The sequence below is a fragment of the Myotis daubentonii genome, chromosome 11 (assembly GCF_963259705.1).
Source record: "Myotis daubentonii chromosome 11, mMyoDau2.1, whole genome shotgun sequence".
In the NCBI taxonomy this organism is placed as follows: Eukaryota; Metazoa; Chordata; class Mammalia; order Chiroptera; family Vespertilionidae; genus Myotis; species Myotis daubentonii.
Window position 1 is genome coordinate 63602328 of NC_081850.1, and position 12547 is coordinate 63614874.

A 12547-nucleotide genomic window follows, 5' to 3' on the forward strand; every position below is an offset into this window, starting at 1 on the left:
TTGAAAAGGATGCACATGTTTGCATAAACCTTACCTTTTCCCCAGAGTTGTCTTTAGCTGTTGGGATTTGCCAGGTGATATTAGCAGAGTCTTGCTGTTCCTGCGTCTTAGCCTCTATATCCGGAGGACAGTTGATTTGAGGAGCCTCCACATCTGACTCAGAAAATACACAAATCAATTAATATGTTAAGTAAGTCTACGTCATTTAAGAATTAGGTAAGAATATATTAATACTTTGTGTCTTGTCATTTCCATATCGATTCCTGATTGCACAACTGTGTTCAGGATAACTGATCTTAGCACAGCTTCCTAGGACCTTCAAGAGCTAGTACCTGCTGACCTCAACCTCGCCTTTATAGATTCCCTACTGGAACTCACTCTCCACGATAAATACTTTCAGTCCCATGAAAGCCCCATGGTCTTTCTGGAACCTTTGCCTATCTTCTTTCATTTACCTGAATCAATACCCCCTTCTCCCTTTACCCAGGTAACTACTACTTGTCCTTTAATTCTCAGCTTGGACACAAGCTCCTCAGAAAGCTCTCTCTGACTCCCCTGGTCCATTTTAGGTGCTCACTCAAGTTCCCACAACTCTCTGTTCTTCCTAACCACAAAACTCATCATGCTAGTTTGAAGTAGAATTGTCTCCTCACAAAAAATTTAAGGTGTTTGAATGCCAGGGTATCTCTTATCCCATTGTGCTATATATATCTGGCATAGAATAGGACCTTGATAAATATTTTTTTGAATGAAATAAAGAAACAAACAGAAAAATGAATGTTGACTGGCAGGAAGGAACTACACTTTAAAACAAGGGCTGTCGAGTAGGATGAATTAGTAGTGCGAAAAGGTACTGTCAAAACAAACAACAAATTACAGTCAATGAAATTTTTTTGCAGTGTGAAACTTTGTAGTACAAACACTGAATTAGAAGTGGTAACATTACACATATCCACATTAATTACTATAGAACTAAGTTCTTACTATAAATATAATAAATCCCCTCATTTGAAGTTACATTAAATTAGGTCTTCTGTAACTTGCAGTGGAATACTAGTACATATATCCAAATTGTTTTAATTAATTCATCTTCTTGTTTCTTTGCAATTTTATTCAATTTATATTTTCTCTGATAATTGTTTGACAATTTCCCCTCCCAAATATATATTAGCATATTGCCTCTGAAAATTTGAAAAAGTATTTGACTTTTCATTCATACCTGAATAACAGTTTGACTGGATTTGGAATTTAAAGTTTACAGCCATTTCTCTGTCCGTATTCATTGGACATTGCTACATTTCCTTCTGGCATTTAGAGTTCTAAAAGAGAAGTGAGTCTGATTCTTATTTCTTTTGCTCAATTTCTCTTCTCACTGGAAAGTTATTTATTTACTATTTTGTCATTAACTTTGGACCTCAGAAACTTCACCAGAAGTAGTGAAAACATGCCGGCCTTATACTCAGGGGCTATTTTTGATCTAAAGGTTCAAGCTTTTCTGTGTATCTGAGGGAAACTTTCTTTTACTGGTAGGAAAATTCTGCTCCTCCACCCCCCTTTCCTCTCTCTTTCTGGAACGCTTTTTTTTAAAAAATGTATTTATTGTCTCAAGTTTTATATATGTCTCCTTCTCCCCCCGCCCCCCCCCCCCACCAAGCCATTCCCACCCCGGGCAAGCCCCCACCGCCCCAGTGTCTAGTGTCCATTGGTGATGCTAATATGGATATTGGGCTTCTCAATTGATCACTGGTATCTCTTAATTTCCATCTGTTCGGTTTCATCAGTTGGAATAGTCAAGTTCTTTATTAGTCTGATTCTAAAGGAACACTCAACTTGGTTATTCAAATCACGAATATTGTTTTCAACATCTGTTCCATGTTTTTGCCCTTCTCTTAGAGATATTCATATTTTTATTTTTAAGAACTCTTTTTTTCAACACCCACTCCTTCATAGCTGTCTGCCCCTGCTGCAAGGAAGATGGCAATGTTCTCCTGTGAATAATGGATGCAGATCTCAAAATGCATTTAGTCTCACCTGCTTTATATGGATCAGAAACTCCTCAAAGAATTTCTGCATCTACTGATGGAAAACTTACCTGACTTCCAGTTCCTATATTATCCTTATTTTCATGTCTTCTGTCATTGCCTAGCATGTTGCAATTGGATTTTGTAAATCCACCATATATCATGGGTTTGCAGCATGAGTTGCAAAGGACAGTCCCACAATCCACCAACTTGTAATTACATGGGAATTTGGTTTTTAATCTGGCCAACATAGAAGACCTACCTTTACAAACAGCTGTCTGAACCCTGGCGCTCCATTTTCCAGAGGTGGTACATCGCAATTCTTCTCTGACTCCAGCTAAAATGTATCCTTCGTGGCAACTTAGCTGACAAATTGTCCCAGGTTTGGCTGGCTGCCTGCCGCAGCTGGCGGGGGACACGATGACACCTTTGGGCGTCTGAAAGGTGGCACACTGGCGCTCTACGGTACGGAACAAGGAAATGAAAGAATGTTCTTTGCGTTCTCACAAATTGCAAATGCCACACATTCTCTTTACCTAACAAAAGTACTGACAACGCTGGTCAGGCCAATGTCTTTCAGTACTTTTAACAGTAGGTATGGCATTGTTACTGCCCTGAATCTTTGTTTAATAGTACATTTTATTCCTCTGTATCAGAGCGATCATCTCTTCTCAGTATGATAACATCAGTTTTTCTGCACAGTGAGGTTCGACTGTAAATGAATCCCCTAGTAAGTCCAATGTCCCTCCTGGTCACGCTCTCCCTTATGATCACACAAGAATCGAGTACTAGATCATACTAGAATAAAGCTGTAATCAATTTTGGACGATCTGGCATATTTATAGCATCTAGTTTTCCCATCTTAGGTCCTGGCACATCTTAATTTTTTCCATACATGTAGTTCTTCTTCTCCCTTTTTTTGGAAGTTGTATATTTCATTACATACCTGCTAATGCTCCTAGATTACTGTATCTGACACATAGTAAGGTTTCACTAAATAGTTACCAATATCTCATCATATTATCATAACCGTTGTTATTTGTATCTACAGTGTATAAGCAGCAAAAAATTGAACAAGCTACTGAATTTATTCATTCGGGACCCAATTGCAGTAGCGAGATGTCAGAGCTCTTAGTGAAGGACAAGGCAGAATATAGGATGAATTTTATGGTCCATCTTAAGATTCATTGGTTCATAATTCAGTCCTCTCATCAACAAGGTAAAAGCAAATTGTGTTTATCAAAGTGATGGAATTGTATAGCATTTCCTTTAAAAAAACACACATCAAAATTGGCCCCATTTTTTTAAAAAAAGGATTTAAAGCTATAAACTTCAGTGACTTGGAAAATTAGAAGGCTTTTCACCAGTGGAGGGGAATAAAACAATATTTATTTATATGCCTATATCTCTGTGCATCTGTATATATGGTTTTGTATTTATAGTCCTTATGAGTCATTTTTTAGTTCTAGGTCTTCACAGAAAACAGGGGAATTAGAGAGCAAGAAAAACGAATCACGGAAGGCGCCATACCTTCCAGACACTTACCCACACAGCGAGGTTCTAAACTATCCCACTGGGCGTTTCCTTGACAGGTCAGCTTAGCACTTCCTTCTAGTCTGTACCCTTCATTGCAGGTAACCAAACACGTTGTCTTGTAGGACATTTCCCCCGTGGAACAGCTCAGGCGGCCATGTCTGGGTTGGCGGAGACGAGGGCATGTTCTTACTATATAAAATGAAAACTATTAGATCACATGTTACTGAATAAGGACAAAAATGATCATTATAAGTTTAATAACGCTGACACACTGCAAGCAAGAAAAGGCCCTTTTCTTAAAATGGCAAAGAGTAAAACATACCATTATTTTTTGAGTTAGTGCTAGACAATTAATAGCCTGTGTTTTACCAAATGCATTGCCCAAGCAATCTCACTGTGTTCAGCCATCTACCCATAGATAGGAAACTTAAGCTGTCTCTAAGGAGTCTGGTCCTAAATCGGGGGTGGGGAACCTTTTTTCTGCCAAGGGCCATTTGGATACTTATAACATCATTTGCAGGCCACACTAAATTATCAACTTAAAAATTAGCCTGCTTTATTTGGTCAGACATTTAGTTAACTCACCCCTAATGCCTTGGCAGGGCCAGACCAAATGATTTCGAGGGCCCAGCATTCCCCACCCCTAACCTAAATGGATGATGATGCCTATAGACAGGGGGTGCTTGACAAAGGCCTTGGCTGTGATTTTCCAGGCTGTGTTCCAACAAAAGGAAGCAGGCAGAGATTCCAGGTTGATGAGCAACTCGATTCTCAGATCTCATGGGCATGTCCTGGGTTGTTTAATGATCCCAGGATCTGCAAAGCAGCTCAGCCCTTGCAATCTTAAATTCCAGTATTCTATCCTCTGATGACAACTCTTGTCCTTTTAGCATTTTCACCCCTTTTTCCCAGACATTTACTGTAAATCCTAGTTCATGACGCTGATCTTGATGTAGGCATTAACATTGATTTGTTTGTTTTTTGCTACTCTGGTGAAAAATGTTACTTTCCCATCCCAGAAGCATTCTTCCTAGTTTATTCAGCATAATAATATTCACAACTAGAATACAATTCCCTACCTCCATCACAAGAAATGACAGTCAATGAAAGAAAAGCTAAAGTTGTGTGGAACTTCTAGACAAGTTTTTTTAATGGGGACTGTTTCAATTGAGAGAGTACTTTTTTGCATTCCCCCTCCTTCTCCTTTTTTGTCTTAAAATACAGACATGAGGGATAGTTCTCCAGCATATTATAGTATAAATATAGGCATGTGACTCCCTGTCATACACAGAGATATGAGGAGGGAAAGAGAGTGGATTCCTGTTGAATATGTCAAAGCGTGGGTGCATTTAATCATTTTAATAGTTTACAGATATAATCCTACGACATCAGGAATTGTACAAAAACCAAAAACAACTCCTACAAAGGAACAAAGTTCAGTTTGCTCTCAGATAGCACTACTGCAACACAAAAGGCCAGAAGGTGACATAGCAAACTCTAGACGTTTTTGAACAAAATCATTTGGACTCAATTTTATTGGGACTCTGGGTAAAATGTATTTTTTTCTTTCTTTTACTTTTCTGCATTTTCCAATTTTTAAATATCAAACACATATTTATGATGAAAGCTTAATTTTAAAATAATAGGGAAGAAAGCTGGGGCAAATATTCAGTGTATATTCAACCAAAGTCATTTTTTAAATAAAATATACCATGAAGTAACCCATTCAAATGATATTAGTCAACAGAGCATAAATACTGGGTGCATTAAATGTATGTTTAGGATTGATTGTTCCTTAGAGAAAATTCAAAAATTAGAGGAAAGGGGAAGCCATAAAGCCTAGCTTTTCAGTCCCTGGGATGGTTTGAAAAAAGTCAGTTATCAATGACAACAGAACAGAAATCTTTTGCCTTCCACAGTGGATTTTTATTAAGTGTGTCCATCACATAAGTAGAATTTTTGTTAAATGTGTATATGAAGGTTATTTTGCCTTCCACATTCTGACTTTCACTGAATGTGTCCATCATGTGTAGCATAATGCCAGGTGCTAGGGGGGATTAAAAGATGAATAAGATAAATTCCTGCCCAGCTGGTGTAGCTCAGTGGTTGAGCATTGACCCATGAACCGGGGGGGGGGGGGGGGGTGTGATCGATTCCTGGTCAGGGCACATGCCTAGGTTGTGGGCTCAATCCCCAGTAGGGAGCATTCAGGAGGCATCATCTCTCTCTCTCTCTCTCCCCCTCTCTCTCTCTCTCCCCCCCTTCCTCTCTGAAATCAATAAAAAATAAAAAAATAAGATAAATTCCTATGATCATGATACATAAAATCTGAAAAAAATATATTAAACAACTGCTTTTAGAGTCAATATACTGCTTAAATCACTCTGGCTTTCCAAGTGGAGACAAGATGGATTTACAACATCTCTCAAGAGTACTGAGAGTAAATTACATTTGGTGTTTCATACACATGCAAATTATATTGCTCCTCATATGTTGGTTTTAATAAGTTTTCATTGTTCCTCAGGGAAAACAAAGGATTCAATAATTCATATTTAGTCTTCAACATTTTATACTCCTTGTCAATCAAGAATGGCCATTTATTATCATTTTTAATAGGAACATGCTTATTTGTTTCAATTTTTATTTTATTTCAACAGCTGAAAAACTCTACAAATGTTTCTTGACTTACATTCATGTTAAAGCAATCCTTAAATATAGTCTTTTTAGAAAAATGCAATATAGTCTTTTAAGAAAACAGCAATATAGTCTTTTAGAGAATAGTCTACTATGTAGTAGACAATGTAAGATCTTGCTCTGGTTCTCATTTAAAAGATAATTCGATTTTCCCCAGACACACACTTTCTGTCAATCTCAAATTGTGACAGTATCCATACTAACAATAAAATAAATCTGATGTTATGTGTAGGATTCTCACTGTTGTTTGAACCCTTTTCTCAGAAAAAAATATCTCCATAAAATTTGATGTACTGTGATATTGTGGTATAACTAGTTATTATTGAGAAGTCACAAAGGAATCCTTAAAGGTTGGTAATGAAATGCATAATTCAGATAAAATTGAAAAAGAGTATAAGTCCTTATGAAGAGTATATATGAGGAATAAGAATCAGTATCTAACACTGTAAAATATTAATGATGTAATATTACATGTGTAAAAGGCTTTATATTTTACACTGGTCTTTCATTTTAGCCTCAATATTATAAACCTTTTTAAGAAAAAAAGACACTAACATTATTCTCTGTCCTTATAATTAGATTTAAATTAGATGTGTAAAATATTACTCTCCCCATACTACCTAGCCTGAAAAGAAGTGAATGGCCACACAATGGCCGCTTTTCATTTAATTCCAGATGCCCCAACTATAAGGCACACCATAATTTTGAGCCACTAATAAAGAAATGATAATATTTATAAACACTTAATGCCACTATAAGATGAATCTCAGTTTTAGAGATATTTAAATATGGGGGGAAAGTGTTTTAGAATTAATGAAAAATGCTTTTTCATAGAACAATAAGTAATTAAATCCCCTAATGATGAGCCAGAGGAAGAGTCTGAATAGGGAATATCTCCATTCAGGACAACTTTTTACACTGGAAAGTTAGGTAGATGTCTTTGGGAGTGAAATTGAAGGGATCTTAAGAAGATCCACGGTCCTATAGTGTATCTCCTTATTTGATTAACATTCTTTTATTTAATAATAGGATACCAACTCAAATAATATAAAAGAGAACAAGCCTTTTAAGAAATGCAAATGCATAATAGGAAGTGACACAAGCAGATCATCAAGGTGCCTATTTATCAATGTACTTATCAATATGTGTATTTTTTCAAGTGTTCAATCATTCACCAGAGGTATAAGCAAGAATTGAAGGGGAAAAGGTATATTCTGTGCTCGCCATGAACTCCATCTAGCTGAAGTGAAAGAGTGCTAAGTAATAAAAGTAAGTGTGGTGGTCTGTATTGTAACAAGTTGGCTCAGCTGAGAAACACCTTGTCATAATCCCCTCATGTGGACCAGGTAAGGGTTGGTCAAAAGAACTTTCACTGGATTTGGAAGGTGGGAGGAAGAGTACCCATTGTATCTAGACTCAATGATAGACAAATGCAGACATGTCCTGTGGGTCCCAGCTTGTCTTTGCTCGTTTCCACCCCACATCCAGACTGCTGACCCTGTTAGCCAAAGGTGGCGCCAAGTTCATGGCTGGCCAGGTTCGTGGCTGATCAGCAGGGTGTGGCTACACAGAGGCAAAGCTTCTTAGGCTCCCCGACACATTTCTCCCTTGTGTTCCATTTCAGCAGCTGGATGGCTTGGATTCCCATACTGGACTGGCAGTTAACTTCTCTGATACTCCAACTTCTCTTCTGGAACTTCCATTTTCCAGCTCCTTCCAAAATTGTGTGAGGTCTGATTCCTAAATCAGTCCCTTATCCCCCAACGTGCATGGTGTATTTCCTATGCTTTCCTGCCTGACCCTGACACACAGAGCACAAGGGCTAGAACGAGTGGCGGACAGGCCTGTGGACGCACATGCAGAGGTTAAATGCCACCCCTCTAAGCCAGGGAGGAGGTTGGCAACGGGGAGGGTTTCTACATAGGAACCAAGAGCAAAGGCAGGATGATTGAACAATCAAAGCTGTGGGAACAAAGGGATGGCTTCCTGAGAGGGCGTGGCCATGTCTTCTGGATGCTAGGGTAGGTGTGGATTGTGGGGGATAAAGAGAAAAGGCCCCTCCTTATCCTAAGGGGGTTGTCCACCTGCTTTTCTCACTCTCTTTGGAAGGCCAGTAAGTGGAAAGTTAAAATGTAATGTAATGTTTTCCACCCTCTACAATGAGGTCTTTGGAAGAAGGGGTAGAGATTTTAACTGTTGACTTTATAGGAACTGTTGACTTTACAGGAATATTTCTTTTAAATTTACATGCCATTTTTTCCCCAATTACAGTTTGCATTCAATATTATTTTGCAATAGTATTGGGTGTATAGCATAGTGGTTAGACAATCACATACTTTACAAAATATTCCCCCTGATATTTCCAGTCCCTACCTGGTACCACACATAGTTATTGTGATATTATTGACTAAGAGATTTTCTATGATTAACTTTTTCAGTAATGGGATGTGACTTTTTACCATTAGAAATCATGTGACTGAAATGTCTTCACACATAAAAAGCAGCTTGTCTGGGTTTAGAGATCTAGAGTCTACTGTTTTTGTCTTCTAATATTTGAAATGGCTAGTAAGGGGCAAAAAGTAAGGGGCAAAAGTTTCTATTTTTCTAGGGCATTCAGAAATTTCACTAAGATTATTTTCAGACATGGATCTGTTTTTAAGGTTTTCTTTCTGGCACACAGCAAGTGATTTTAAACTGAACATCAAAGATTTTTAATTGTGTGTATTTTCAAGATTTCTGATTAGGGATATATTATGTAATCTTCTGTTAGGGTTTCTCCTCCACTCCAGTCTCTTTCTGGATTCCTAATACAAGAAGAGTCTATTTCCTGTGACTATTCTCATGTCTCTTTAGACTTTCATATATTTATTTTAATCTTTGAAATTTTGCCCTATTTTCAGAATTTCATGAGTTGATTTTCTAACTTATTAATTTGACTCTTAACTATGTCCATTCATTGTGTCAGCAATCTGTTTGTTTCCTAAGAAATATTTTTGCGTTCAGATTACTCCCATTTCTCGGAATTCTGGTCTTATTTTAGTAATGTAACTGCCTTTGAATCTCAGAGATTCTATGTTTTCCCCCTTCTTTCAGGTCTCCTTTGTTCAATTTTCTGATTCTCTTCATTTTTTCCTTGTCTTTTCGTAGATGTAAATGAGAATCTGGACTGGGACCTGACTTAGGCAAATTCACATTTATAGATGGGTTTCTATCAGTAGCTGATAAAAATAAACAGAGGAGGTCTCCTGGGGTTCACATATGACCTTGCGGTGGTGGGCTTCCCTTCTGGGTGCTGGAGCTAAGAGAAGACCAGAAGACAGAACTCCTTACCCTAATCCAGTGAGCTGAGCGATGGGGGGGCAGGGGGGGTCTGGGAGCAGTCAAATCCTCAGCAAAGTGTATTGCCAAAGGATGCCAAGGGGATGGGGATAGGTTGCCAGATTCAGAAAACAACAAAATGCCACAAACAATTTAGGATATCTAGCTAAATGTGAATTTCACAAAAATCAACAAATAATTTTTAGTATAAGTAGATCCCAAATTTGGTATTAGAGTTATACTAAAAAAAATTATTTGTTGTTTATCTAAATTTCCCATTTAACTGGGGGTCCTGTATTTCATCTGGCGGCCCTAGATAGGGGGTGAATACTGTCTTTAGCAGCTGCATGGGCAAGGATTCTCAAGTCCTTCACCTTGTTCCCGTCTTACCTTTCCTTTGATAGCTTTCTCTTCCAACCCTACTGGTGAAACCTTAGGAAGTTGCCCGTGCAACAGTTGTAAGAAGTAGGGAAGTTGATCACAGAGATGGCAAGATTGGAAGTGAACTTGGGCACCATTCTGTTTGTTGTTTCCTTGTATTTAATGTGGGATCCTGGGGTTCTACCCGAGTTACTGTTCCCTTTTCTATGGGCCTGACTGCTCTTTGATATTTCCCTTTAGCAAATTCCCACTTTCTCTAGCACGCTGCTATTCCAAGTGCAGGTTAGGGATGGGTAAGTTAGCTAATTGCTCCTACTGCAGGCTATTGGTGTGGTTCCCTAAGTCGCGCGATCACAGCAGGCATCAAAATCCCCTGATCATCCCAAAACTTCCCCTGGCACCCAGTCTTGGCTGCTTAAAATCCAAGGTTTAGGGTAACCTGTCCATTTCCTTCCCAGGCAGGCCCTTCCTTTGCTTGTTCACAGAAGAATTATAAAGGGTATGATTCATAATGATGTGGTCAATTGAACTTAGCAGTTCTAACTTCAAACTTCCTATAATTTTTTTTCTTTCTGTGGTCTGTGGTCTATGAAATTAAAAGAAACAAAGAACTTACTGGTCCATTAGAGTTTAAGTCAAGGAACTCAAGCAAGACAATCAATAAACAATGTGAATGGGCAATCTGCATACCTTTGCAGGAGCTCTCTGAACCGGACCACAAACCATTGGGTTGACACAAGAGGATGCTGCTTCCCACGAGGTCAAATCCAGGGTGACATCGGACCCCACAGGCTGCATTGAAGTGGTTGTGGCAAGTGTTTTGGATAAAGTAACCGTTTTCTGGAGGCTTCAGGGCAGGGCAGTGCACAACTAATGTTTATACAAGTAAAATGAAAAAGCAAAGTAAGCCTTTGTCTATGAATCATCCACTACCCCCCACTTTTGGGGGACAAATTTAGGGTGACGTCGGACCCCACACACTTCTTTGGTTTAAGTTTGTAGATACGGCTAATTTACCCACAGAATTCCCACTTGCATTTGAATTTCTAAGTGAGTACTGTATCTGGAAGAACCCATATATCTCATTTCCATTGGGTATTTACTCCCACTTAAAATTTAAAAACAAATTAAATATTATTCGGTATGCTTTAAACATTTTTATTTTGATGTATATTTGGATATAAAATTTTCTAGTTATTAGCCTTCCTATGCCATTAGTTATTTTCTTTCTTAATTAAGGTAGCATGAAATAAAAACCAGATAAGGCCAGCAAAGGGGTGTCTGCTTCAAATCTCAAGAGCCACAGTTTCTTGTACATGTTATAGGCTAATTAAATGTTTTTAGTTTTTGATATGAATAACACTGAGACACTTACTCTACTTATAAAAATACTTTCTTTAAATGAATTTAACTATCACCCAACTTGTTTGTTACTCAAATTTGTTGTTAAAAAATTTTGGCTTTTTTCTTTAGATTCATTTGAGATCTTTTCCAAGTGGGTAAATCTTTCTGTTTTCATAGTTATATTACTCCTGGCTCAGATCTCCTTTCTCTGGAGTAAGAAACGGGTGTGTTCAGTGATAAGAAATGCTACTTAATAAGAGCAAAGACTCCCCCCACCCGATATGATTAGAGAAAGAAACACTAAAGATCGTTTTTAAATGAATTGGATGAAAATACCAGCATCCTATCCCTCCAAGAGACCCACTTTTCTATTTCCTGTTTGCCCAGCGGGGCAGGCTTACCCTCGCAGGTCTGGCCGGATGCCTGGTAGCCCTCCTTGCAGACGCAGTCCTCAGGGGACGTACTTCCCGGTGGAGAGGTGTGATTTTCATCAGGACACGGAAGGCAAGTGCTGATACCCCCTGGCACACCTTCTGGTTTGAATGTCCCTGGCGGGCAAGCTGTGGGCAGGCCAGAGAAGTCCGTTTTATGTGGTGCATCAATTGATAATTAGCAACATTTTTGAGACTAATTAGAGAGGAAAAACCAAACAACAGCTTTTCATAGTAAAAATCATATAATTCAAGAAAGGACAGTTGCTACGTTTGTTTTGTTTTGTTTTGTTTTTTAAAGAATGATGGACTTTGTCATTTGCAGGTTATGAAGTGGCCTCTTCTGTTCCACAATTAGGTACAATTACAACACAGCACAGCATGACATGTCTGAGCTTTTTTGTGGGAACACTCCAAATAGCAATGCATAAAAAGGGACTAAAAGAAGCGAATGACACTGGATGCATAAAACATCATCATAATAGGTATGCTCCATATTCCCTCTCTGCCCCCGCTAACCTGTGTGGATTCATCTTCCCCACTGCACCCCCAGTACCCTTTCCCAGCAGATATGCAAAAAGCATGAAGCCCATACTTTCTGTCCTGAGCCCTTGACAAAGGACAGGAGAAAGTGAAGGGCTTGAGGAAGATAATTCAACTGATGGGAAATAGGCCCTTTGAAGAAACAAGAGTTAGAACCTTGTTTTCCCCAGGCTGAAGAAAAAACAGAAAAAACATTAAAAGCAGGATCTAACTGACCTTGCTTCATAGCCTCCCTTTGCACTGACAACATGGCTTTGAATTTGTCACTTACTCTCTCTG

The 12547-nt window shown here is 38.5% G+C and overlaps 1 protein-coding gene across 1 annotated transcript in view; it reads right to left on the reverse strand.

Annotated features, from left to right (window-relative positions):
• Positions 1 to 12547, reverse strand: part of SVEP1 (sushi, von Willebrand factor type A, EGF and pentraxin domain containing 1) — a 151825-nt gene that overhangs the window by 89565 nt on the left and 49713 nt on the right. The window contains exons 4-8 of the mRNA XM_059657621.1: positions 11696 to 11854; positions 10641 to 10820; positions 3567 to 3746; positions 2284 to 2481; positions 35 to 153 (exon numbers count right to left, since the gene is read on the reverse strand). Of these exons, the coding sequence (XP_059513604.1) occupies positions 35 to 153; positions 2284 to 2481; positions 3567 to 3746; positions 10641 to 10820; positions 11696 to 11854 (836 nt within the window). The remainder of the gene's footprint in view (positions 1 to 34; positions 154 to 2283; positions 2482 to 3566; positions 3747 to 10640; positions 10821 to 11695; positions 11855 to 12547) is intronic.